Genomic DNA, 25,653 nt, shown 5'->3' with positions numbered 1-25,653 from the left:
GAAAGAAAATTATTTATATGTTAGACATTTATTGATTGAGTCAGTCTGGAACCCTGTAATAGTGCATTTTATTTTAAGTGGTAGCTTAAAAAAATTATGGTCTGCAAGTAAATTTATAGAATTGCACTAATAGGGTTAAGCCATTTGCCCGACACAGCAAGTTATCTAGATAATAAGATATTCAAATCATTTTGGAATGATAATATTGCTGAGGTCCCTGACCTATGGAGCTTCATTATAGTGATGCTCGGCTTCTGTACATGTCTACTGTTTTCAAGAACTGAAGCAAATGTCATTAGCAGGCAGTGGATTCTTGGATTAAAGTTGTCTTCCTGGTACATCTCAGATGAATGTTTCCAGAAACACAGTAAGCAGGCCTCAGACAACAATATATTCATATTCCTATGTCAGAGGCTATTCTGAGTGTGTGGAGAGCTTCCATGATTAAAAAATGGAAATTTTAAGTATGTATCTGCATAAGAAAAATGTGTAACAAGGTAGTACCATCAGATCCTAAACAGCAAGGTGAACAACGATGTGAATTTGAAAGAGAACTGTGTATGTGAAGCACAAAGTGAGCTTGGTCTCAAACATTGGCTGGTTTGGTTAGATTCTGTCACAGAACGAAGGTTGTCATTTAAAGTAGTTTTTGTAGCCTTATGTTTCAGTTGTATTCAGGTAAAATAGCTGTTGTCTGTGCTGCTTTTCTTACGACATTACAGAATTAAAAGTTTGCATTTAGATCTCCTTAAAAATACTGTCTTTGGCATCTTTTAACGGAATGCTGTAGCTACTTCCTCTTCTTCAGGAATAGTAATACTGCATTTTTCCCTCTTCAAGCAAGGAATCTAATCTTGATAGAAATGAACTGTTTTTCACTTCACGAGCTAAAGAATGCAATCTTCTGAAAACTCGTAAGAAACTTCTCCTCTCTTCTTTTATTCTTTAGCTTAACATGCACTTCAGGTAGATAGAGCCTTAAAAACAGTTTGAACTAAAATCTTAGAAAGTTGTTTGGTTGTGCAGCTTTGCATTCTTCGAAAAGCGTCTTATGCAAAAGCAAGCAAGGCCTCTATTAATTTTCACTGTCTTTGTTTTCATTGTAACTCATGTTATAAAAGTGTATTTTGGTATAGACTGCTGCTTTTGTCCCTGCTGCACAACTTGTGAGTATTCCCAGAGGGATTTTCTTCTCTTGTTTCCAGCAACTGATTAAAACAACGGCTCTCCCCACCTAAAGAGGGGCACTGCAGTCATCTTAATTTTTATAAAAGTTGAGCAAGGTAGAAGGTGTGTTACATAGGTCACTGTGAAAGTAATACCTCGTGTTTATTTTGATGGAAGTAGTGACAGGTATAGTAACACTGTTTGATAGAGAAAATTCTCAGCTGTAAAACACTAATTACCATTAGTGTTGCATTAGCTATGCATTTTTGCCTGCCTTGGGCAAGAGCCTGCGTGCTGCACTCAAAACAGTCTGCACCAGCAGAGGTGACCTGTTGTCACACCACCACTGCCTCACTCACTGTGCTCACATCCACTGTCGGGTCTCTATCAACATTCAGCAAGTGTTGATGAATGTCAGTGGGTGTAATGTGTTTCTGCATGGATTAATTCAACTGTACCCCTTTGCTTCGTACACACTTCCATGTCAGATGCCATTTGGTCAGACTGCCCCTCTGCTGCCATCTGTCACAGGGCTACAAAATATGACAGAATATTGTCAGGAAGATTCAACCTCTGCTGCCATACCACCGTCTGATACGTTCCTTCAGTCAGTAGTTGTCTTACCGTAAGCATTTCACTGATCTGTGAATTCTTTGATTTATGGTCTGTAATCTTTGGTTTTCTCATTTTTCTACAAGGTTTAGACTCTCCTTGATCTTACTTATATTTAGGAATCTCTAATCTCTTTAAAAATGGATCTAAGGGGACTCAGAAAGACCTACTGAAAATGTACATTTTTGACGTTGCTTTGCAGAACATGCATTGTGCGTACACAACATCTGCTGTTGCTTCTCCTCTTAAGTTACGTACAGTTCCCAGTCTATATGTTGTTTTTGAAGGATGTTTTAATCATGCTTTTTTTTTCACTGTATGTCCAAGAATTCTGGAGCTTGTAATTTGGTGAAATAATTCTGATAATTTGTCAACCTGAATTTGTAAAAGTCGTTTTACCTTCTGCTTTTCTGTCCACTCCCCTTTTCTGAGCTTGTATCTATGAAAGATCACTCTGGAATGTTGGGCAGTCTCCTGTATGCATTTTTACCAGACAAAATAAACCTTTTATGGGGAAGGTGCTTTTAAGTTTCCAGTTGAGGAAAGGGTAAGACTATGATTTATTTTAAAAAAAACAAAAGAATTAAATGAGAAGTTCATTAGCCTTCATGTCAGTTGATTAGGATAAAACCCAGATGTAGCACTGTTATTTCCTAAGAAAGCTATCAAGCTATTTTATGGGATGTAAACATCTTCCATTAACTGTTTTAAAAAGGTGCTGCATTTGATTTAGTTTGTTTTGTTAGATAGCATGTTGCTAACTAGGTAGTGCTTGGCTTTCTGAGAAAAAAAATTATGTGGAAAAATGTACTGATTGTGTATGTCCAATAAAAGGGAAAAAGCTCTTCCAGGCCCGTGCATCTTCTTTAGAAATCAGAAATTTGCAGCATTTGCACGCAACTGTACATATGCAACTGTTACTTGAGAATTTATTTCACTTTATTAAAGAACATGTGTGGTAAGTGGCATAGAGCAGCAGCAGTCATGTAAAAGCATAAATTCATTGTAAGATTTGGACTGAGCTTCCCTAGAGATACAGCCTAACATCAACAATTTTGCTTCACTTGCAATTTGTGCCAAATTTATTGAGTCTTACCTACCAATGAGATGTTTTTCCAACTTTGTCTCTATTATTCTTGTAGCCTCCAAAACTGAGAAAGTTTCTATGGCATTTGTTTTGTCCAATAACACTCTGAGTCATAAGTGTTTTAAAAATACCAATTTTCAAAGACTTTCTATGCATTTTTAAATGTTATTTTGTAATGTTGCATGAATTCCATTGTCATTAGAACTGCTTTTTTTTTTCTTTTCTTTTTTTTACTTGAATATCAATTTTAAGACGTTTCACATATAGCTATTTCCCTTCTATTTTCCTTCAAATAGCCGTGGATTTTAATCTCAGATAATTGAAAACATCAGGTCACTTACTTAATTGTGTGCTTGGAATTCAAACTCTTTGCTAGAGTTCCTGTCCCTTTCATTGTCTGGATGGGAGGAGATGGTAAATAAAAAGAACAGAGATGTGTAGATGAATACAGAGTTGTAGATGGTGTAGCTGCAATAGAAACAAAAAGTTGTCATATAACAATGGCAATGGTAATGTGTTCAGTGAATAAGGAAGAAGTTTTTTCTGTGAATAAAAGGCCTGATAATGTAATAAAAGACTAAAAATTAAAAATGTATCACTTCATATGCAGCTGAAGCATAAGTTGCACTTACTATTCTAGTACCTTAAAAATAGAAGTGTGGGGAGATATTTAGAGTGGGGTGTTTTGGCTGACCTTGCCTCACATCTTGGTCCTTTGAAAAATGCCCTGCTTATATTTTTTATGTTGTGAACCTAGATTTGGGGAGCCTCAGCTACACATAAAGAGGTGCCTTGGCGGCTATCAAGAAAGTATTTATATCCTCTAACTAAAATCATGGGATTTTTTCCATACTATATTTCATTTTCTGTAGGTATTTGGAATAGCATGCTCCTTCACTGAAAGATTCTTAGTTTGCTTTTTGATAAGCTGCCTTCTAAGCTGTTTAGAGATGGAAATTTATTTGCAGGTGTCAAAAAGTGATTATGAGCTCTTCATTTCCCACCACCACGCAAAAAAAGAAAATTATTGGAATGACAAGATGTTTACCATTATCTCATGAAAATCATTACTGTACTTGTGAAGGTATGTTTTGATGCCAGTTAGTGCTTTTAGCTTTCAGTTCAGTAAATATGGTGGTAGTGGCTCCTTCTGTACTGTAACATTTGTGTAGCATTGACAGTTTTGGGATGAGCATCAATCACATATTTTCCAGTTGGAATTTGTTGTTTGCAAGGAAAAAAAATTTTGGAACTTTGCAGGTTTTTTTATGGTTTGCAAAATATTAAGAACTTTTTGATAGACTGTGTAGTGAGTAGAATCATCAGAAAAAGAGCCTTTATTATTGGAGTTGAACTTACTTGGGTGGTGTTTTGTTCAACTGCATTTGATGTTTGTGTTTATGTTAAGAAGTAGCAGAACAAGAATTTAAGAATGTGGTAAAGAAGTCTTTATATCTACTTTATATGCATTTTTAGTCTTTACTTCAAAATAAGTCTGTTCCCCTCAACTAAACTTCTGCCCTTATGTCCAGACCTCCTTAAATGGTGAGTACGTTGATTCGAATCCCTCTTTTCCTGCTGAGGGGTTGGAGCACATTTATTGTATTGCTTAGGTTTCCTCTGAAATAATTTCACTTTGTACACCCAAAAATCACTCTCTAGACTGAACAATCACCCAAAAATCACTTCCTGTAGACTGGGAAGGAGTTGTTGGGTATTTCACTTCAGCGTTTCGCGGCTGCTTTGAACCACAGTATTAATGCAAATACACCCAACGATACTATGACCTCTGTATGACATCTCTTGGTACACGGAGGGTTATTTGCTATGTTTAAAACAAATGAAAGGAACTGAGACCCCAACATTGTTTCTTTTGCCCGTGGTTCTAAGGCAGTGAGAAGGAATTTGGTGGAGTTTGCAGTTGAGCTGCTGAGGACATGCTTGATTTTCTTCTTGTGGCGTGGCAAAGGAGACAGAGTTTTGTTTCCCTGAGTGCTTTCTCAGTCTTAGCCATCTGATTGATGTAGGTGTCACCAAGCCTACAGCTTTCTTGTTTTAAGTTTGGTCTCAAGCCAAGATTTTGAGATTTGCCCTTTGTTTCAATGCTTGCCCTCACCTCACGTGCTGATGGCACTTGAAAATTTTAGTAAATTGGCATGACTTTTGGATAGGGAAATATGTCTTAGCTTGGAAGAGTTTTAAAATGGTAGTATTAGGAACTGCTTTATAATTCTTGCAAATCCTGTAATGAGTGCACAGGTGTGGAGTTACCCTTTGTGTGCTGTAAGCCACGTGTATTTGCACAGGGCTACTGCTAAAGTACACAGACTGCCAGATGGAGATGTTATCATCCTCTTGTGTCAGTGCATACCAAAACTGGCATAAGGGTGTACAGCCCATTTCAAAAATAACCTCCAGGCATTTATTCCACAATCATGTTATGGAGTTACTGACTAACACTCTGCTGAGACAGTGTTTTATGTCCACCTACGGTGATGGATGAAGCAAGAGGGTTGGGAAAAATCCCTTAAAACAGTAGTATTAGATAAAAGGTGAATAGGAGTTAGTCTGTAAAGTCAAGCTGGGTTGAAATTAATGTTTGTGATGTTTGTGGAGTAGTGCAAGAGATGGATTTTTGTCTTCATTTTTCCTTTTTTTTTTTTTTAATAATTTCTGATTCAGTATCTGAGATTCTGGTCATATTAGGAGGGAATGTGGATCATCCAGATTGAGAGGGCAGAGACTTGCATCTCAGCCTTTTCTTACTTCCCTTGCAGATTTAACGCCATCTCTGCTTCCAGATTTGTCTATGATTTTACTGCAGTGCTTTCTGTGAGTGATGGGATGCTTCCAAATCTGCATAAAGGAGGCACTTCACACCTGCCATTCCCATAAGTGCTTAATTTCACATAATGAGATGAGTAGTCTTCTTTGTCACCTGTCAAAATGAGTCTATCTCAAAGTATACCATATGCCATCTGCGGACTTTATCTCCATTATTAATTCAGAATGATTTAGTGATACGCCAGCCATTGAGATGGAGTCTGCATGGTGGCAGCGTCTTCAAATGCTTCAGGAATACCAAGTGTGCCACGAGTAGCAACAGTATTTCTTTGCTCTTTTGCTTTGATTTTTCATGTCAGCTCAGTGTTTATGTTCCTTAACCTCACTGAAGCTGATACCATACAGCTGGCTTCCTCAAATGTGCCCTGACACAGCACATAGATACGTATTACAGTAAAATTACTGAATCCTTTTTCTTTTTTTCCGTATTCTTGATTTTTCTCCAGCGTTTTGTGAGCGTTTTGTGTAAGCTGAAGTTCTCAAAAAGCTGAAGAGTAAGCTGATTTGAAACACGTTTTGAAAGAAAACAATATGCAGCAAATTCTTCAGCAAATGAAAGGGCACCACGATTTCAGGAATTAAAGAGCTGTAGGGCGTGTATTTGCCTTGTTTCTAGTATTTTTGTTATTTTCATAGATTGTTGCTTTTGAAGGCACCGATTAAAATATATTGATTTGACTGGGAAAAATGAAAACTGTGGCATACATTTAAATAAACGAATAGTTGAGGCTCTGACGTCTTACTGCCATGCATTTTGTAGTGTTTTGTGGGTGGTGGACCGTGCAACTGTCCCTTGCTGTAATTACATGGCTGTCTGTGTGTAAACTGTGTTTGTCTTGCTGGCACTGAAACTGGAAGAAATCTAAGCTATTAAGGGAAGGGGGAGCAGAGTGGTTGCATCTGGACTTCTGAGGAAGGAGGGGGAAAAAAGCTGTCTTATGGCTTCCTTTGTTAGATTGATAAATGCTTATTTGTCTTGTGTACATCTTTGTTTAACTTGTGTATTCAAGATTGTTCTTTATCTCTGGGGTTTCCAAATATAGCTTATTTCCTTGAAATTACTTCTTAAAACCCAGTGTAATGTAACTGTTTCAGTGTTGAATTCACCACAGAATTAATATGTTTCTGAATAATGTGAGATTAGGAAAGGAATGAATAATCTCTGCTGTATTTTGAATTAAGTTGTACCATTTTGTGTAATCTAAAGTTTTGAGATCTCAGACACAGCAGCTACTAATGGAAATAAATGAGTGGTGATGTGTTTGTTGTAAACTGGTAGAATGATTTGGCTTAATAAATGTCAGACAAGAACCCATCTTAATCTTGTTGAAGTTTTTATGTTGTATTTGTAAATCTTAAGAGCTCTTAAAATCTTCATGAAATATTGTATTGGGAACTTTGATAAACAATTAAAGTTTGCTTTAAGATAGTGAAGAAAGGAGCATTTGTAGTGATGGAAATGAAACTGCGCTTCATAACATTACTGGAAAGAAATGTTTTGAAAAACATGGCAGAAAGAACTGCTTTCCTCATGCAAGATTCACTTCATCAGAACTGGTTATTTTATGCATGCTGCTAATGCTTTGCTGGATTTAATGATTTGCGTATAAAAATTCATGTTGGTGAAAGGGGTTAACGTTAAATAGCACTTTGCTTGACCAGTTAATGCTGTGGATATTAGCTGTACATTAAGTAAGGTTTGTTCATACGAATGTTTATCTTCCTTTTTAGATAGCATAAAAATGAAGAGCATTGAAATGCAGACAGATCCTCTCTGTTTTGTGTTGAGTGTCAGGTTGTCTGTCAATTACTTGTAATGTCACTTCAAGTAGACCTTTGGAGCTGAGTTTTATTTCAGGTGGATTACCAGCAGAAAATCAAAATCACCATTAACGGAGCTGCTTGTTGAAAGACCAGATATTATGTGTATGGAATGAGAATTTTAGCTGTCACCGTACATGTTAGAGCATTGGGGTAGAAGTTGATGCCAAAAATATAGCTCACAGCAAATTGTGCCATCTTCTCTTAGTGTTTGTGCTTACATTGAAAACCAAATACGATCTTCCTTTCCTAGTTATTTGTATTATAATAAGTGAAGATCTACCAACTATGCTTCTGTTCAGTTCAAATGGACTACCAACCCTCTTTGTTTTCTTTGATAGTTGTCAGCCCACTGTGCTCTGCAACATCATCTGCATACTTGTCAGCAAGACTGCTTGCTTTATTAGGCTTTGGCATTTGTTTAAAAAAGTTTGATGAGGAAAATGAGGAAAAGGAAGAAAAGAAAAATGAGAAAATGTGTTCTAGAAACTTGGAATAAAACTGCAGAGACTTGGTTTTGTGTTTCTGTGCTATTCTGAATTGAGGAAGTGATAAAATCTCTTCTACCCAGTCTCTGAATCTAATTAATTTAGTCATGTTAAAGGAGGAGGAGATTCAGAAGAACTTAAATTCTGCAATATCAATCTTGCCATTATGGTTTTGAATGTTTGATACTATTTTTGCCGTGAAACTTAAATCAATTAGTTTGCTGTCTTCAGAAGAAAGAAGCTGATAGTAGTTGCCTAGAAGTTCAGGTTTTGATTATAACCTTCCATTATTTTCTTTTCACTGTAGCCTCCTAAAGCAGGTGCTTTTTGAGGTATTGTACATGATGATTTTAAATAGAGGGAAACAACGGGGAAGCTTCCTGGTACTGATGTGTCTCGGTGCACTGGAGCTACGCTGCGGTGTGCCATCCATTTTGTGACTTCCTTCTGAACAGAAGCATCAATCTTTTGTCTGACAAGTTGACAAGGTAACTAGTGATCTGTGTCTCTGATCCAGGTTTCTGAAGACAGAAAGTTAGAGCAGTAGTCCTATTTGCCTATTGTATAAGTGTGCCTCTATTTACATTTTAACTGTTTGTCAGGGTTTTGTTAGACAGCATAGCATGTGATTGAAATGGAAAGTTATTTCATGCAGCACTATGCTATTGCAATAGATCACCTTGTTAGGGAACTTCTTTGTGTGTTTCTAATGTATATTGCAAAGAGGAATATTAATTTACCTCAGGAAGAAAATATTTCATTAGTGTAGTGCTTAATGATGAGAAATTAGAGAGCCCCTTGGAGAGAATGAAAAAGATCTGTATTTTCTTGCAGATTAAAATTAATCATTTCACAAGAAATTAACGTTAACTGTTTGGTCGGCTGGTTATAAGTCATTAAGCCATTGCTCCAGCACTTAATTAAATGTACATTTTACCTTAAAGTGAATCAATTTTCTGAAGCTGGACAAAAAGCACTCTGAAGCTACAGCAAGTCTCTCTGTAATTGTAGCGATGGCTTTAAGAGTTGCCATCTATTTAAAGACAGAACTGTTTATTTACTGCTTGTTTCCAACCACACACCTCACAGCGGTTCAGGTGGGAACTGAAGGTCCTCAATACTTTGAAGAAATCAGTGCCATGATGTTAATGGCCACATCTGACTGGATCAGCTGCATTTTGGAGATGCGAGTATGAAGACTCTAGTGTTGTACTTGGGCTCACAGTGCCAGAGAAGCCAAGTAATAATCAGCCTTATGTAAAGCAGAAAAAGTGCCTTTATTTAACCCAGTGTAAGGTCAGTCTCACTTTAATGCTGGAATGCAGGTTGGAATAGGGATGCCAATTTGCTTACCATTAAGTGTTTCAAGTACCTAGGTTCAGATATCTGTACTGAGAATTACTGCTTTTATCGCATTAAATACATAAATGGTCCTCTGCTTTCTTTTCAGCACACCTCGACTGGAGTGTTGGTCTGTGAAATACAGTATTGCTTAATGTTATTGTCTGGATGTCACTTTTTACAAGAACTTCTCTTAGCCTGTCCGCATTTTTAATAGAGAAAGATATGACAAATTTTTGAAGGGATGTGGTTTGGCTTGATCTGGTTTTTAAGATATTAGGCTTAATAATCACGGGGGGGGAGAATTGCTTAACTAGCTAAGATTGTCTGTTTTGTGAGATGAGAAGCAGCAGAAAAATCCTACGGCTAGAGGAACAGCTGGTAGCAGATAGGGCAGAGCAAGTGGCTCTCACTAATACTTCTATCAGCATGTCATGGCCTGTAGACTAGTTTGTATCCGTTTCTGAGGGTGGCTTAAGCTGATACCCACCCTTTGTTTGACAATGTTGTCGGTGTTTTTCCTTTGTGGCAAAATAAATTTTTGCTCTTTGTCTTGCAACCCAAAGATTTGATATTAAGGTTCAAGTTACATCAGTTGGAGCTGTGTGAAGCAGTAGTCCTGTATCCTTGCAGGCTGTTTAGGACAGCTGTATATGTCAAGTCATTACCTGGGACAGAGGTTGCCACTCAGCTTGTCCAGCAGCCAGCTTCCTTATGTCCCTTCGTTACAGGGGGAAGCATTGCATTCCAAGCAGCGTCCTTGGAGAGGTGTGTCATACATCCTATATCTTGGATTTTCACAATCCCATTCCTTGGGGGCCAAAAGGGAAGCATGAGGGGCTCCCTGTTCAGATTTTAACAAAACCATTGCAGGCTGTCCACTCCCAGTCATGTCGTCATGGCCGTGTCTCCATCACTAGATCACATCTGTTACTGGATTTCACTGTGGAGGGTTTATGAAGTGGACCACAGTCACTTGTTTTTTGGCCAGGCTGTGCTGGGGGTAGCACCACTGGGCTTCTGGATGGCAACTGCCAGCAGAGAGCCCTCACCACACATCTCACACTAACACCTGCCACAAGGGAAAGAAGTTTTGAGGGAGTGCCATTTTGTCACATTTCCATATGGACAAGCGTTTCACTGGACTTTTGCGTTTGGCAGAGGACAATTTTTTTTTTTCTAGAAAGCATTTGCTCATACCACTGTGGCTTGAACATGAGTAGGAATTCAAAGACCGGACTTCTGCCTGCTTTGGGGGAAAGATACATGTAGATGCATGGATATTGATATTTATTGGTTCTGATTCTCTGTGGATCTGGGTGGTGTCATTACAAACACCAAGACTTACTTTCTGGTTACATGGTTAAGGTCTTATATTGTAGATGCTGGGATGAAATACAGTGACTAGATAAAAACCTTTCTGGCTCTGTGTTCAGATGTACTCCAGCTGCTAAGAACTGGAAAAAAATTATTTCCTACATCATCAGTATCCCACAGGGTCTCTCACACACATTGTTAGATTCCAAATTTAGGCAACGTCAGCTTAAAGTAAATTGGAATTACTTTTTTTTTTTTTTTTTTTCTTCCCCTACAAGAAATGTCTTCTTCATGTAGGTACTAGTAGATTCCATTGGGGGGAAGGGGAGGAGAGAGGTGCAAGGCAATCAGCTGTTTCAGTCATGAAAAAAAACAGAAATTTTCTTTCACAGTCTTACGATTTCAAAAAGTCTTTCCTTTATTATTTCCAGATGGAAATAAAATTAAATATTGCATTTTTTCCTACTAGCTGAAGTATGTAATTATATCTAGTAATGCAAAACACTTTATTTGAAAAACGTGTATGTGTAACAACAGGAAACAGATGTTAAATGTAAGATGTTGAGACACTGTAAAGTACAATTATACATGATGTCCTTCAAGCTCTCCCTGGGATATTAACTAATAGTTTTAGTAAGCGATGAAATCGAGTATTCTGTTTATAATCTGTGGTGCAGGAAAATCTGTCAGGATTCACTGAGTGTGACTGTCCAACACATAATGGTATTTAATCATACTCTCTTGTGAACTACTTCAGTGTAATTTTGGGTGTAGGGAGGATAAGTGGTAAGACTAGACTGATCTCACCTTACAATTTTGGGATACAATGTTTCATTTATAACTGAGCGCTTAAGAAATTTGGAAGATTGGTTTATTCAGTTGTCTCAAACTGCTCATTCTGAGTCTCTGCTTGCAACTGCTAAGTTATGAGACAAGCAGTGGCGGTACTTAGAAAGCAAATGAGAAGTGCACAGTGTCTCATCAGGTATTTCTGTCTGTTGTCTGTTCAGTTCGTACACTGCTGAATCTACCAAGTTAATAGTTATGCTCTTGGAAAACGAGTTTATCAGTAGGGCCTTTAATTCAGGTCTATACCTAAAATACAGGAACACGCTCAATAGAACATCATTGCTTAAAGTGCTTGTAGTTTATATTGTGTAGCTGTAGGTGCAGCAGGAAGACATTTGCAGTCTTCTGTTGTGTAGAAAATGCTTTGCCATCCAGAATGTGCTTTAAAACTTGTGGCCACAGTAACTAAACTATATGAGAGCTCCTGGATGTGTAACATGTATTGTACATGCATTTCTGATACACAGGACAAGGAATTTTCCTTCTAAATAATGCACTTTCTTTGATCATAAGGAACCGATGTGCATCTTTCTAAAACAAAACAATGCAGTGGAATTGTCAAAAAATTTCACTTAGTGCATAAGTGACCATCCTGGCAGTTTTACCTTTAGGATTTTTACATTTTTGATGCATACGGGGTCTTGGAGTTACTGTTGAAATTTTCTGTTATTAATGCCGGACATTTTGTGTCCTGGACACTAATACAGAACCAAGTGAAATGATTTTCAGTGAGAGCAGTCTTAATCCTACAGGATATACACAACAGTGACTGCAAGAGTTGCAGAAGCTATACGATTATTTTTTTTCATGGGAGAAAATGAAAAGAATCAGTTTTGGCTGGAGCTGCATTTAAGTGACTGTGGAATACATATTGGTTTGATTTTTACAGGAAGTGTTACTTGAAGTTCCCTCTTGGCATGTAACACTGAGCTAGATCAAATGTGAGGAAAATCAGGTTTGTGCAAGTTGTTGTAAGACAAGCAGCTAGTGGGTTGGGATCATTCCTCAACTCGTCCTCTGGATAGGAAAACACACTTTCATTTTCAGGATTTGTTGTTCACTTTTCCTATTTTGCAGCAAAATTTTAATTTTTCTAAGGGAAAGAAGAGAGGAAGAGCACGAATTGAGACACTTCTTTAAAAAACACATAGAAAAATTCCTCATTTTTGGCTTTAAAAACCAACAAAATGAAATGTGTAGTAAGGCAAGGTAGTTTCTTATTCTTTGCTAATCACAGTGTCTGTAACGTAGGTAAATCCAAGTTATTTATGCTCTTTTACTTCCTGCTGTCCTACAATATGTTGCTAGTTTTGCAGCAACATAAAAGCTGCTACTGTTGTAGAAAAAAAGCAATCTGTGTTTTAAGGTTAAAAAAAGAGAATTAAAAATGTGTTGGTTAGTATGAATGCAGAGGAACAAGAGGAAAAAGAAGAAATTCTTAAATTTTTGAGCATAATATTCCCAAATCCTGTTTGGAATAGAGATCCATTGCTTTCCTATCAAATGATCCTCAGCCTTACAAAAGCTGAGATCAAATAATGCTTTTATAGCTAGAAATCCTAAGAAGTAGTTGATGATTTTCAAAGAGAATTCATGAAGTGAATCATGTAACAGAGAGGCTGTTACTCAGAAGATGCCAAATCTGAGAGGAGTGAGAATTAATTCTTCGTTGTAGAGGTCTTGGAGATTCAGAAACATATTATGAAATTCGAATTTCATTGTTTTCTTGTGTCTTAAATGTGTTTTTGAAGATGGAGTGAAGTGTTTAAGAGTCAAGCAGTAGTGGTATGATAGATAACTCGATTCCAGTCCTTCTGCTATTTCTGGTATTTTAGATACATACTACTGATCAGCAAAAAAAATCACAGTCGACTGATAGAAAGCTTTTTATTAACTTTTATAGAATTTTCTAAAGCTTAAATAAGCCAAAAGAAAAGTTTCTCATTTTGTGATATTATTTTACAGAATTTATTCTGTGCTGTTTTATTTGAACAGTGTATTCTAGCTGAATGTCTAATACTAAGGAGAAAAGCAAATGGTTCATTTAAATTGGATGCGTAAAATTTGTGTGGATGCGTGGTGGCCCGTTCTTCACCTCTGGCTTCCACGGAGAGCCAGCTGCTCACACCTTTGCTCTGCATCAAATCATGCAGCCTCCACTATCATAGAAGTTTTACTTCAGTATTTAGTTCACATATCTGGGTTAGAGTAGGCATTCCACTGAATAATGCAACCGCTTCTCATAAGCACTTCTGTAATCTTAATCTTAAGCAGAAACCCTGAAAGCAGCTTTCTGAAAGCGATTTGAGAGGTTTTAGGTTCTGTGCATGTGTGTTGAGAGAGTAGTTGCTCTACTTTGTGCTCTAAAAATCAGTGCTTTTAGGTACCTGAAGGAGAAAAGGCACAAGGGAGCTTACCTTCTCTTTGAGCAATTCAGGCCATCCTTATATCAGTACTGAAGCAAAGTCTAGGTGCATGGCAGTATTGCTGATTAATGACCTGGAAAGGATTTGTAAATACTTGCAACTTAACAACTAAACCCGGTGATGGTATTTGTTACCAAACAGAACATCTGTGCTGTCAAAGAAAGGAGAAATGGTCTGGGTGAGCCTGGCTGGAGTGTACTGAACACACACGGCATGGGAGCAGGCAGTGCAGCGCTTGACCCCAGGCTGCATCCTGCATGCTGGCTGTGCAGGAAGAAAGTGAAAACCTTCAGTGGAAGCTTGCTTCTTTGTTGTGTGCATATAACGTGGGGTTTTTTTTGTCCAGGTGTACTTGTTTTTTTGCAGGGTAAAGTTTAACAGGCTGTATTTTTACAATGTCTAGATGCGGCTCTATCGCAGTATTTAAAATATTTAAACTTTCTTGCTAGGTTTGGTGTCCTTAATTTTGTAAATAGTAAAAATGAAAGAAAGATTACTGCAGTGTTCTGTTCCCCATCTAATGTTCCATCACCATACCAGCTTTCTGTCTGGGGTTAGGTTTGGTTTTGGTTTTGAGGTTTGTTGGCATATTCTTTTACCTTTAGTCTGTTTTGTATTTGTCTTTTTGTACGTGATATATCATATCCTCTGCCTCTCTTCAAGCCATTCCTTTGCTTTTAGCAGCCCCCTGATGAGTTCTATCCTTTCTGTACCCAAGTGCTTTTAATTCCCACATCTGTAATAACACAGTTAAGACATTTCAGACTAGTTTTGGAGCAGACTTGCAAACAATCAGATGTACTTCAATTAGCAAATTGCCAGCTCTAAGGGTACTCCAATTAGAGACATTCAGGTTTTGGTGTATGAGAACTCTTCTGACTGACAAGAAAGCAGCTAAATCTTGCAATCTTCTGAAATTAAAAACCTGAAAGCACAGGGGCTGTTATTTAGCAATAATTTTCTTCTAAAGTTTTCTCTTAACTGAATAACCAATACTACTTGGGGAGTGTCAGGCCTATCTCAAAGGAAATACAATCCCATGGCTTCTTCTTTCTTTTAAAATAAAACTGCTTCCATATGTTTTCACCTGTCCCTACTCTCTCCAGCTGGACCACTGCAACTTAGTGTTGTTTAGGTTGCAGACGTATTCCTGCAGGTATTTACCATGTATGAATGTAAGGGTTTATATACTTGTTTCAGAATACTTGAAAACTTTTTTTTTTTCTTCTTTCTTTTTGAATAACTGTTAGGAAATGGCAAAGATTCTCAATCATCCAAGAGTGTATGCTTTTCTGCACATACCAGTCCAGTCAGCCTCTGACAGTGTGCTCATGGACATGAAAAGGGAATACTGCGTGGCAGACTTCAGACGAGTAGTGGATTTCCTTAAAGAAAAGTAAGTCTATTAATATTTCAGGATAATAACTGTAGTTTGGGGTTGTTGTATTTTGGTAGCCGTTGCTGGGTTGTTTGTTTTTTTTTCTTTCTTTATTTTTTGCAACATCAGGAACATGTGGCTGAAAGCAGTTACTTGCAACTTCTTTACTGAGGTATGAAAATGAATGAGCTTCTTTAAGCTTCACAGTCTTTGTTTGTGAGCCCCTTTGTGTGGTTTGCTCCTTTGCTTAAGAATCTTAAATCTCTACGTGGCATGCTTTTAATTTGTCCATGTATTTTCTAATCTTTTCCAAATAATACATTCTTAGATTTTTTTAAAATTATTCTTCAAGTACTGCTTGAAGTTAAAATTATTGAAATCTTATTTAATGTGGCTTTTAAGCATTGCCTGCTTTGTATATTGGAGATAATTCAACTCCAGCCAATATGAATCAGTATTTTTTGTTTTTAAATAAATATTTTACATCCTTTAGCTGGTGTACAGTTACATCAGTATAGTAATACTTTCATCTTGCTTATGGAATTGATGATTAATGGGGTGATTTAAAAATTATCTTCCTTAAGAACAATTATCTTAAAGAAATAAGTACGTATAATAATGTACTTATTCCAACTTGAACACAAGAATTACATTTGCCTGTGAGAGACTTATGACCTTGTTTGGTTACTATCTTTCAATCTTAGTTTGTGCATGTTTATTTTAATGATTTAAAGGAGGAGTTGTACCTTTGAATCTAAAATTGCATTAGAGTCCTTGCACGTAACATAATTGTTTTTTCATAATCATATTTATGATCAATTTTTCATGATCACTGAAAAATCTATCAGTCTAGATATGTGAAGAGCTGCATGGGAATTGTTGTTTGCCTTTCTTTCTTACATCCCACAGTGGAACAGTGCAAACTTTGTGTAATTTATAGGATGTTCCTGTACATTTATATGAATATACGTATGATGTTTCCTGTACATCCTCCATCCCTGGAGGTGTTAAAGGCCAGGCTGGATGAGGCCCTGGGCAATCTAATCTAGTACTTGATGTACTAAGCTGGCCTGTGGCAGTGGGTTGGAACTTGATAAAGCTTGAGGTCCCTTCCAACCCAAGCCATTCTGTAGTTTAGGATGAGTAACTGAAATGGAGCTGCTTATGAAAATATGGGTTCGCTATTTATTATCTTCATATATTTGTTGGACATTAATTTCCCACCCTAAACAATGCACGTGATTCTTCATACTATTTTTTCACTTGGCTTTTGGTCAATTTTCTTTTTAATTAACATCTGCATTGTATTCCCACACATTGTAAGTGAGAAGCCTGTCAGTTTCTGTCTTAGTTGACTTGAAGCAGATTCATTGTTCTCTTCAGTAGTTCTGACATTGGCAGCTATTATTGTAACAGCAGCTGGATTTTCGATAACCTATTATTGCTGGCACGTCTTAGGGCATATGGGAATTTATTGTATCATTCTGCTCTTGCACACAGAAAATGGTGAATTACTTAATATCCAAATTTAAAACAGCTGGTCCTTGAATATAAAGAAATGTATGACATGTCTTTATCCACAGGTTTTTTACAGTAGTAAATTTTACAAGGAAAAATAATTGTTTTGATGTCTTATTTTTTTGAATATTAGTACACTTCATTAATCCTGCTCATTAGGTAACTGCCAAATTATCTAGTAGTTCCTGTTAGGAAACAGACTGAATACTAGAATGGAAAATTTCTTGTGCCATATGGTGATAGGATGAAGAACCTATGGAAGAAGGACAAAATGTTTTGGATATTTGAACATTCACACATCTGTCAAACAAATACATTTTTTATTTTTTTTGTGCACGTTTAAGAGCGTAGTGTCTTAATTTGTGGTCTCTCCTCCTATGGCAGCAGCCATAGGAGTTATTCCCATAGCCATATAGTTATTCCCATAAAGATCTCAGCACAAAGATGGCCAGGACTTAACATCGCTGCAGACAGCTCCAGAGCCTACAGCCAAAATAGCTAACATTAAATATGTGTTTGTACTACTTTAATTGCCAAAAGGGATTATTTCCATCTTCAATTTGTCAAAATGAGAAATGAAAACAGAAGTGGAACCCTGTATCTCCCTTCCCTATTCCTAGGGTCATAAATTCATCTTAGAAATTCCCTACACAGAATGTACAGGGTCTTATCAGTAGACTCCAAATGGCACCTTCGTTTCTAAAATGTGACATCTGCTCTGACAGTATCTTCCCTTACACCTCCATTAAACCAATAATTCTGCAGGCTGACCTGCTGAAGAAGTAAGGCCACACCCTGAGGAATAAGACGGTTATCAGTTAAGTGCTTAATAACTTGATTTCAGATATCAAAGGAAATAAACATGAAATATGGCTACTAAAAATGAAGGAAGAAGGAAATAGATGAACCATATAATCTCTTTGGTTTTTGAACCTCAAAGACATTAGGGAAAAGACATCTTTCTTTTCTCCATCAGACAAAGAACTGTGGGGCTTTCTTTCTCCCAGAGAGAACTTCAGAATGTTTCCTTCCTCTGGAGAGCTGAGAGTTGAGGTATCTTCTTCTGAAGCTGGGGATTTGTTCATAACCCATAAGCACAGAATGCTTTATTGAGAAGCTAGAGTTCACAGAAACAATTTTTCTGTTAAAAATCTCTTTTTAGAAGAATGGAACATTCTAGACCCTCTGAAATTCTGACTTTAAACATCACTTAACAGTGTTTTGGTTTTTTTCTTTGAGATTTTCTTCAGGCAAAAATCCTAGAACTGTACTTTAGAAACAAAGATTGACGTTCTGTTGCAGTCATTTGATATGCAGCACTTGCTTTCAGGCACCCTCCTCCTAGCCTGATGATTTTTTTAGTACCCAGATCAATAACAAATTGTATAGAATATGGAAGTAGAAACTCAAACCCACCAGGCTGAAAAATTGAACTTGAGAAATCATATTCTGTGCTTAGAAATACCTTTATGTATCTATATAGATATATGAGATATATAAGATATATATGTATAAAAGATATATATATGTATGTGTGTATATATTTGCCATGCGTTTTGTACTTAAATTTCTGCAAATTCTAGCACTCGGGAAACTTCTGTTGTTGATAAGTCAGTAGCTCATCTACTGATGTAACATGCATATATATCTTACAAATGAAAGTATTATTTGTAAACTATTCTAGAGAGTAACAGTGTAAAAGAAAGGAGGATGTGCTGATTAATTTAGCAGGTAGTTCTCTATGACTTCTATTTTGAGGGTCCCTGAAGTATTCCCATGTGTTTTCTGGTCAGTACCTGTGGAGGGGCTGTTCTCAAAGCTGGTTGATATGAAGGAGGTGGTAATTTGGATGATATATTAATTTCAATATGTTTGCAAAATGTTGGAATAAAAGGATTTTTAGAAGCTGCTGCTTGATAAATTTAATTCGGGGACCAAATTAGTCTTACATAAAGTATCTTTTACCTGGATTTTCATTGTTTCAAAATGTGTGTTTATTCTCAAATGGTCTCAACTTTAAAGATTCATCATAAATTGTATTTCTGAAAGATGATGTTTTCAGTTCCAGAAAGCAAGACTGCTTTAATTATGTCAGTTCTGAAACTTAATCCTTTGAAATTTACTTTTGCTTATAAAAGCAAACAACTGGAATATATTTTAAAGAACCTAAATGTCATATTCTTTAATTACTTTAATATTCAGAGACAATATGAATATACACCCATTAAAAATCCATAGCTTAGTAATTTGTTTTCAAATTTCTTGTTTGCTGTTGTTGGCCTTCCTGCATTTTCTTACCTTTCTGGCTTATAAAGCAAATGCTATATTGATTAAAGGTCTTATTAATCTTTCTCTATCATTGACTGCTTGTAGACATAAGACAACAGAATAGTAAAACCAAAATCCAGACAAATGAAAGGTTTGGACAGGGTGGATAAAAAAAGTATGAAAATGGAGAGGCAGGGTGAAATGCTAGATCTTTATTTTGGAAAGTAGCAGGAAACTGAGCAAAAGCTTTTAGCGTCACAGACTTTTTAATGTGTGTGTTTTGAGATAGCAGCAGTCACCAACAATTAAAATTATGCTTCTGACCACTTGAGATTGTCTCATAATTCTACTGGAAGTAGCTGCTATGTGACCAGGAAGCCAGCAAACTTGGGCTGCCAGAGGGGAGAGTCAAGACCCTTTCAGGCTGAGCATTCTGTTCTTTTTTTTTGCACTTTCTACTCCATTAGACTCAGAGGACTATGAGCAAGCCTGTCCTAGTCTTAGTTACTTTTAATGGTAATGAAAAATTGATTTTTCAGCATATGTAGGTGCACAGTTAGGAGCAATAGCAGATGAATGGCATGGAAAACAAATTGAAAATTTGGAAGTAGATTGATCTCTTACATGTAAACTAAGATCTCAGTTGTCTGGCAAATAATAGATTTTTGTTGAAGGTCTGAAGAAGCTGAGTTTACTGTCAAACATGAGAGAAGGTGTTACCTGATACTTGGAGACAGCTCCCCTCCAAAGCTCCCTGCTTCTATGTTTCCTTACAAGGACCTAAGCTGATGAATGGTTACTTGAGCTGCTTTTTAGCCTGCCTCTTAATTTTGTTTGTAACAATTTTAGGGGATTCAGCAGTGACTATCTCATGCTTCTTTTGGCCAGCCCTGACTTTCCTCAGTTTCTTTGCAGTGGCAGCCACTGACTGATGAGAGATGAACATTGGTCAGTGAAGGACAGGATCCACCTGAGCGTACTGAGGGGAAGTGAATGCTAAGCTGCTTTCCATCATTTATCAGCACTTAATCAACTGGGTGGTTGACCAGGCAGCTGGAGGTCTGCTAATGTGATAACCAACTACAAGAAGCTCTGGAAGGAGAACCCAGGGACATACAGTCCTGTCAGTCTGGTGCTAGGGAAGGTTATGGAGCAGATCATCTTGAGTGCCATCATGCAGCACACCCAGGACAAGCAGGTAGTCAGGCCTACTCAGCACAGGTTTATGAAAGGCAAGTTTTGCTTTATGACAAGGTGAGGGAAAAACTGTGGTTGTTTGTGTAAATAGACTTTAGTAAAGCTCCTGACATTGTTTTGGATGACATTCTGGAGAAACTGGCCGCTCGTGGCATGTACAGACATATGCTTAGCTGGTTAAAAAACTGATTGTCTGGGTGCAGAGCTGTAGTGAATGCAGTTAAATCCAGTTGGAGGACAGTCACAAGTGGTGTCCCCCAAGGCTCAGTATTGGGGCCAGTTATCTTTAATATCTTTATCAGTGATGTGGATGAGGGGATCAAGTGTCTCCTCCGTAAGTTTGCAGATGACAGTAAGTTAAGTGTGAGTTAGGCAGTAGGAAGCTCTGCAGAGGCATCTTATGGGTGAATGCCAGATGTGTGAGATTCAACAAGGCTAAATGCTGGGTTCTGGAGTTACAAGAACTCCATGTAATGCTACAGGCTTGGGGAAGACAGGCTGGAAAGCTGCCCTGCAGAAAAGGACCTGGGGTGCTGGTCAGTAACTGGCTGAACATGAGCTAGCAGTGTGCCCAGGTTTCCAAGAAGGTGAACAGCATCCTTATATCAGAAATAACGTACTCAGCAGGACTAGGGAGGTGATCGTCCCCCTCTACTCAGCACTGGTGTGGCTGTGCTTCAAGTGCTGTGTTCAGTTTTGGGCCCTTCACTACAAGAAGGTGATGAAGTTGCTGGAATGTGTCCAAAGAAGAGCAGTGAGGATGGGGAAGAGATGAGAAAACAGTGGTGATGGAGGGAACTGGAGCTGTCTGGAGAAGAGGAGGCTGAGGGACGGCTCATCACTCTACAACCACAGGACAGGAGGCTGCAGTGAGGAGAGTGTTGCTCTCCTTTCTCAGGTGACAAGTGTTAGATAGAACACGAGGCAGTGGTCTCAGAGCATACCAGTGAAGGTTTACGTTCAATACTAAGAATGATTTATTGATGTAAGATGTGGTTAAGAACCGGAACGGGCTGCCCAGGTAGAGTCACTATCACTGGAGGTATTTAAGAAACATTGGGATGTAGTGCTTAGGGACATGGTTTAGTGGTGGACTCAGCAGTGCTGGATTAACAGTTGGACTTGATGATCTTAAAGCTCTTTTCCAACTAGAATGATTCTATTGTTCAGGAAGGCAGTCCTTCAATTTTGGCTTGTGCAGCACTTCTTTGCCCTTTGCTTATGAATTGGTACTACATCATTTTGTAGCAAGGAAATAAACTGAGGGTGTTTTCTGGAGGGGGATAAAGAAAGGTTGCTTACCAGTATCGGTCTTTACGAATCTTTTATCTTCACTGTTTTTTATATTGTTTAATCGATTTTCAGCCAACTCAGAGAGACTGCTAGAGCTCATGCTGCCACAGTTTGAATGTATCTCTTGCTTCTTTATAAATTGCTAACTGCCAATTTCTAGCATCATTTTTCTTACCAAGTCTATCGAGGATATTGGATGTTTCTGGGCTGTAGGCTCTTAGTTATTCTGTTGTTTATATGCCAGGACAGCAGCTGCTGGAATGGCTTATTTCACTTGTGGTTCTCACGTGCCTTGTAAATTGTGACTGTTAGTCTCTTTCTGTGACACTGCTAAGGGAAAACATCATTTGCTGGACTTGCTGCTGAAACTGGGTTAATGAGATCACTTTAGATGTATTGTTTGTTACATTTAAAATTTCATTACAGGTGCATCAGGAGGAAAATTTCTATGAGTTAGGTGTAGCTCATCTTTATTGAACAGCATAAATGTATGTCAAGTTCAGTGTACAGCCTTCAGTTTCTTACATGCATGTATAAATAAGGAAATTATTACATTAATCTAGCTGTGTAACTGAAAAAAAGAACTGCTTTGTCTAAGTTAATTATAGCTTGAGAGAAGTCTTTGAAAACATATATGGCATAGAAAAGTTTTAATGACAGTGATCGCTAGAAATAAAGGTGTTTTTTTTTTTCTTAGAATCATAAACAGTAGCAAAAGCCATTTGCCTTGAAATGGTGTGACTATAAAGAGACTCCCTCCCAGAGGCACTATTTTCTGTCTTATTAAATAGGATGCTATTTACTCTAAAGAGTATGGAAATAACAGTGCAATGAGTTCTCTGAAATTTGATGAATGTTCTCATAAAACGGTGACTTACATTTTTACTTAGTCATGTAGCCTCAAGATGAGCTGGGAGTAAAGTCTGCTTAGTATTTTTATGCTAGATTTTAATTATTATAAAAGGCAAGCTTTTTATTGCCATAAATTATTCTTTTCAAACATGAATATATGGCTTTACACTATTACACTCATCCTTGCACTTCCAACTAAATGAATACTGTTTTAAATGAGAGAGTGAGATGCATGGAACTAGGACTGTTCTATGAAGAGCAGCATTAACAGTCAGGTTAGAGGACTTTATTGTATTGACTATACTGTAGTATGGGTATTATTAATTAGAGATAAGTACAAAAATGAGAAATATGGAACTGGATTTAAAAATCTCTTTGAGATGTGTGGTAAAATAATGATAAGAGCCCTTGGGGGTATTCTTTGACAGTACACAGTGCTCGTTTTACAGACACAGTTGTTCTTGATGAGAATTCAGTAGCTTGTTTGAGATAGAGACGTGGAATCTTTGTGCAGGACATGTTAACAGTACACTTTGTAGTAAAACAGAGTTAGTTTTCTGTGTACATATGCACATACGCTGTAGCTACAGTGTGCTGCACAAATTCACAGTATGAATGCTGGTGGCAATCCCTGTTCTCCTGCAGCTTGCTTTGTTATTGGTGTGTTTGTCATACTGTTGTTCATGTGCTGATTGCACTTGGCCTAAGGACATCTGTGCTCAACTGCAGAAGTCCAAACTGGCTCACGCAATGTAATGTAAACATGAAGCAATTCTAAAGTTACAGGCTGCTTTGAAGATTAGATAGCACTAGATGTGACTTGAGCCTGCTTGTTTTTTGAAAAGACACAGGTTAGAAAACAGATTCCAGAATTTCTCTGCGCTCCAAAATTTTTGATATGAAGTCTCTTCAGCTTCTGTCACAGCACAGTTCTGCATACTCTCCCATTTAAACAGAACATGCATAGCACATCTGTTCTTATAGAACTTGATTCTTAGTAATACATTTCATATTTTTTCTGGAGGTAAAGAAACACTATGCTTTTTTTCTGTCCCCCCTGCTATTTTTCCACTCCTGTAGATATGCACAGAAACAAGTGCACAGCCTGGGAAATAAATAAATGTGGGATCATAATAGGCACTCCATGCATTCATGCACTCCACATGCTTTTGTCACAACACTGTAGTGTTCTGCTTCAGCCCAAGCGCCTGGAGGAGTAACTTTTGTACTGATTTCTGAATTTGCTCCTTTTAAAAAATGTAAAAAATACTTATTATTATACTTGTCATAGAAGCTGGCTTAACTTTTTGCTGAACACAACCAGCAAAGTTATTTGGAATGCTACTTTATTTATGTTCTATAGCTGAGCTTTCCCTTTCCTTATCTGCAGTTTTCTTCTGCAAAATCCAAATTGGAATATTCATAGACTATAGAATGGGAGTAAATAATATGCACTGAATTCCCAGTTTCTTAAGTCTAGCAAGATGGTATCTCTTTTCTTTGTCTTCCTTCCTTTGAGGGCATGTGAGTGTCGTTCTTTGGAAGTAGTCATGTAACATCTGTAGTGGGGTTAAAAGGATTTGTAAGAATCACTCTGTATTGGAAATGAATACACTTAAAGCATCAGTTTAACATTTTATGATTTTTAAATGGTTTGTTTTAATTATTGTGATACTGTTGTTACCATAGTATTTGAAAACAAAACCTGAAAGCACTTACTGTTGTTTTTTCGTTGTTGTTGTTGTTGTTGTTTTTCTGCATAGATATTGTAATTGTGTTTCAACATCAGGATCAGAAGTGAAAACGGAATGAAAAGGTCTAATTTGTTTTTGAAATAATGATTTTAATTCATGTTTCCTTAATGTTATTAATTTGATTCATTGATTGAGTCTCAGTTTTAATACAGTCTTTTGATTTTAAGCATACACAAACGTATGTTAAGATACTTAAGTATTTGTTGTGGTAGCAAATTAGTACATGTATAAATCTAGGATGCATCATGAGAACACCTTAGTGTTCAAATGTGCAAAGTTGGATGATGATATTAAATGCATTTGATGCACTAAAAATATTTATTGATATGCATGTGTACGTTTTGGTATTTGACATGGTATTAGGTAATGAATTTTGTAAGCCGTGTTACTTTGACCATACAGAATGCTGCTGCACAGAAGGATTTTTGATGGAGTTGTTGGCAAGCTGATAAATACTGCCTGAATTTACGCTCAATTCTAGTTATTTCCAGCATTAGAAAGAATGATTGAAGAAAGAGCAGCTGGTCAATATCTTTAATAGTTATTTTTTTGAACCCTAAATTGCTTAACCGAAGACAAGTAGGAGGTGTAAATACTCAAAAGTTGTTAAATCTCTTCAGAAGCGTAGTTCTACAGTTAAAAAATTTTTGCATTCAGAAGACACAGTTGTTCTGCTGTGGGAAAGCTTTCTGTATACATTCTTCTGTGGTCTGTGATAGAGATTACATAGGGGGAAGCTAATTTTTTTTTTTTTTTTTCCTACGTGCATCTTATACTGGTCTATAAATTGCATATTAGAGTCACTTCTTTATAAAGAGGATAAATTTATAGTTATAAACTCCTTACTGCGTGGCAAAGTAATCACAAACACGTTAAGAGGTTTGTGCATAAAGTACTGGCTAGAGCAGATGAAGATATGTTTTTTTGCAATTGAATTATTTATCTCTTGCACTTGAAACTTTTTCGTCTGTGTATTTTGCTTTGCATTTTCCTTGGTAGGAGAGGTTGCCACAATGCAGCTATTAGACGACTATATAACAGGAAGGCAGTATTGCAAATATGGCAGTACATAAACAGACAAAGAACAAAGTAAATTCATCTTAATCCATTTACCAGAAAAATATGAAACGCAAGTTTAAGCTGGAAAATAGGTTACTGTATTCACATACCTCATTCATGGGAGTATATGAAGCCGGAGTTCTCCTTTTCTACTTAAATCAGGAGACATTATTTATTGGAAAAACCTACGCATCATAGAAATTGTCTTCTGGCCTGCTGTGTCCAGATGCCTCGCTGCTTGGCCTTGGAAAAGCTGTGACTGCTGCTGGGGTCAAATAGCCCGTCTGTACAGACTTGCAGCCAGCTTTGGGGTAATAACTTTTGGACACTGCTAACCCTACAGATTTCACTCAGTGTCCTATGAAATGCTTCATATAACAGA

At 37.3% G+C, this 25,653-nt stretch overlaps 1 protein-coding gene across 1 annotated transcript in view; it reads left to right on the top strand.

Annotated features, from left to right (window-relative positions):
• Positions 1–25,653, top strand: part of LOC100548692 (threonylcarbamoyladenosine tRNA methylthiotransferase) — a 279,899-nt gene that overhangs the window by 221,345 nt on the left and 32,901 nt on the right. Inside the window, exon 11 of the mRNA XM_010708474.3 lies at positions 15,203–15,348. Coding sequence (XP_010706776.2) covers positions 15,203–15,348 — 146 coding nt within the window. The remainder of the gene's footprint in view (positions 1–15,202; positions 15,349–25,653) is intronic.

This window comes from Meleagris gallopavo, chromosome 3 (genome assembly GCF_000146605.3).
Source record: "Meleagris gallopavo isolate NT-WF06-2002-E0010 breed Aviagen turkey brand Nicholas breeding stock chromosome 3, Turkey_5.1, whole genome shotgun sequence".
Classification (NCBI taxonomy): Eukaryota; Metazoa; Chordata; class Aves; order Galliformes; family Phasianidae; genus Meleagris; species Meleagris gallopavo.
The sequence above is the reverse complement of the archived record's forward strand: the minus strand, read 5'-3'. Positions and strand labels throughout refer to the sequence as shown.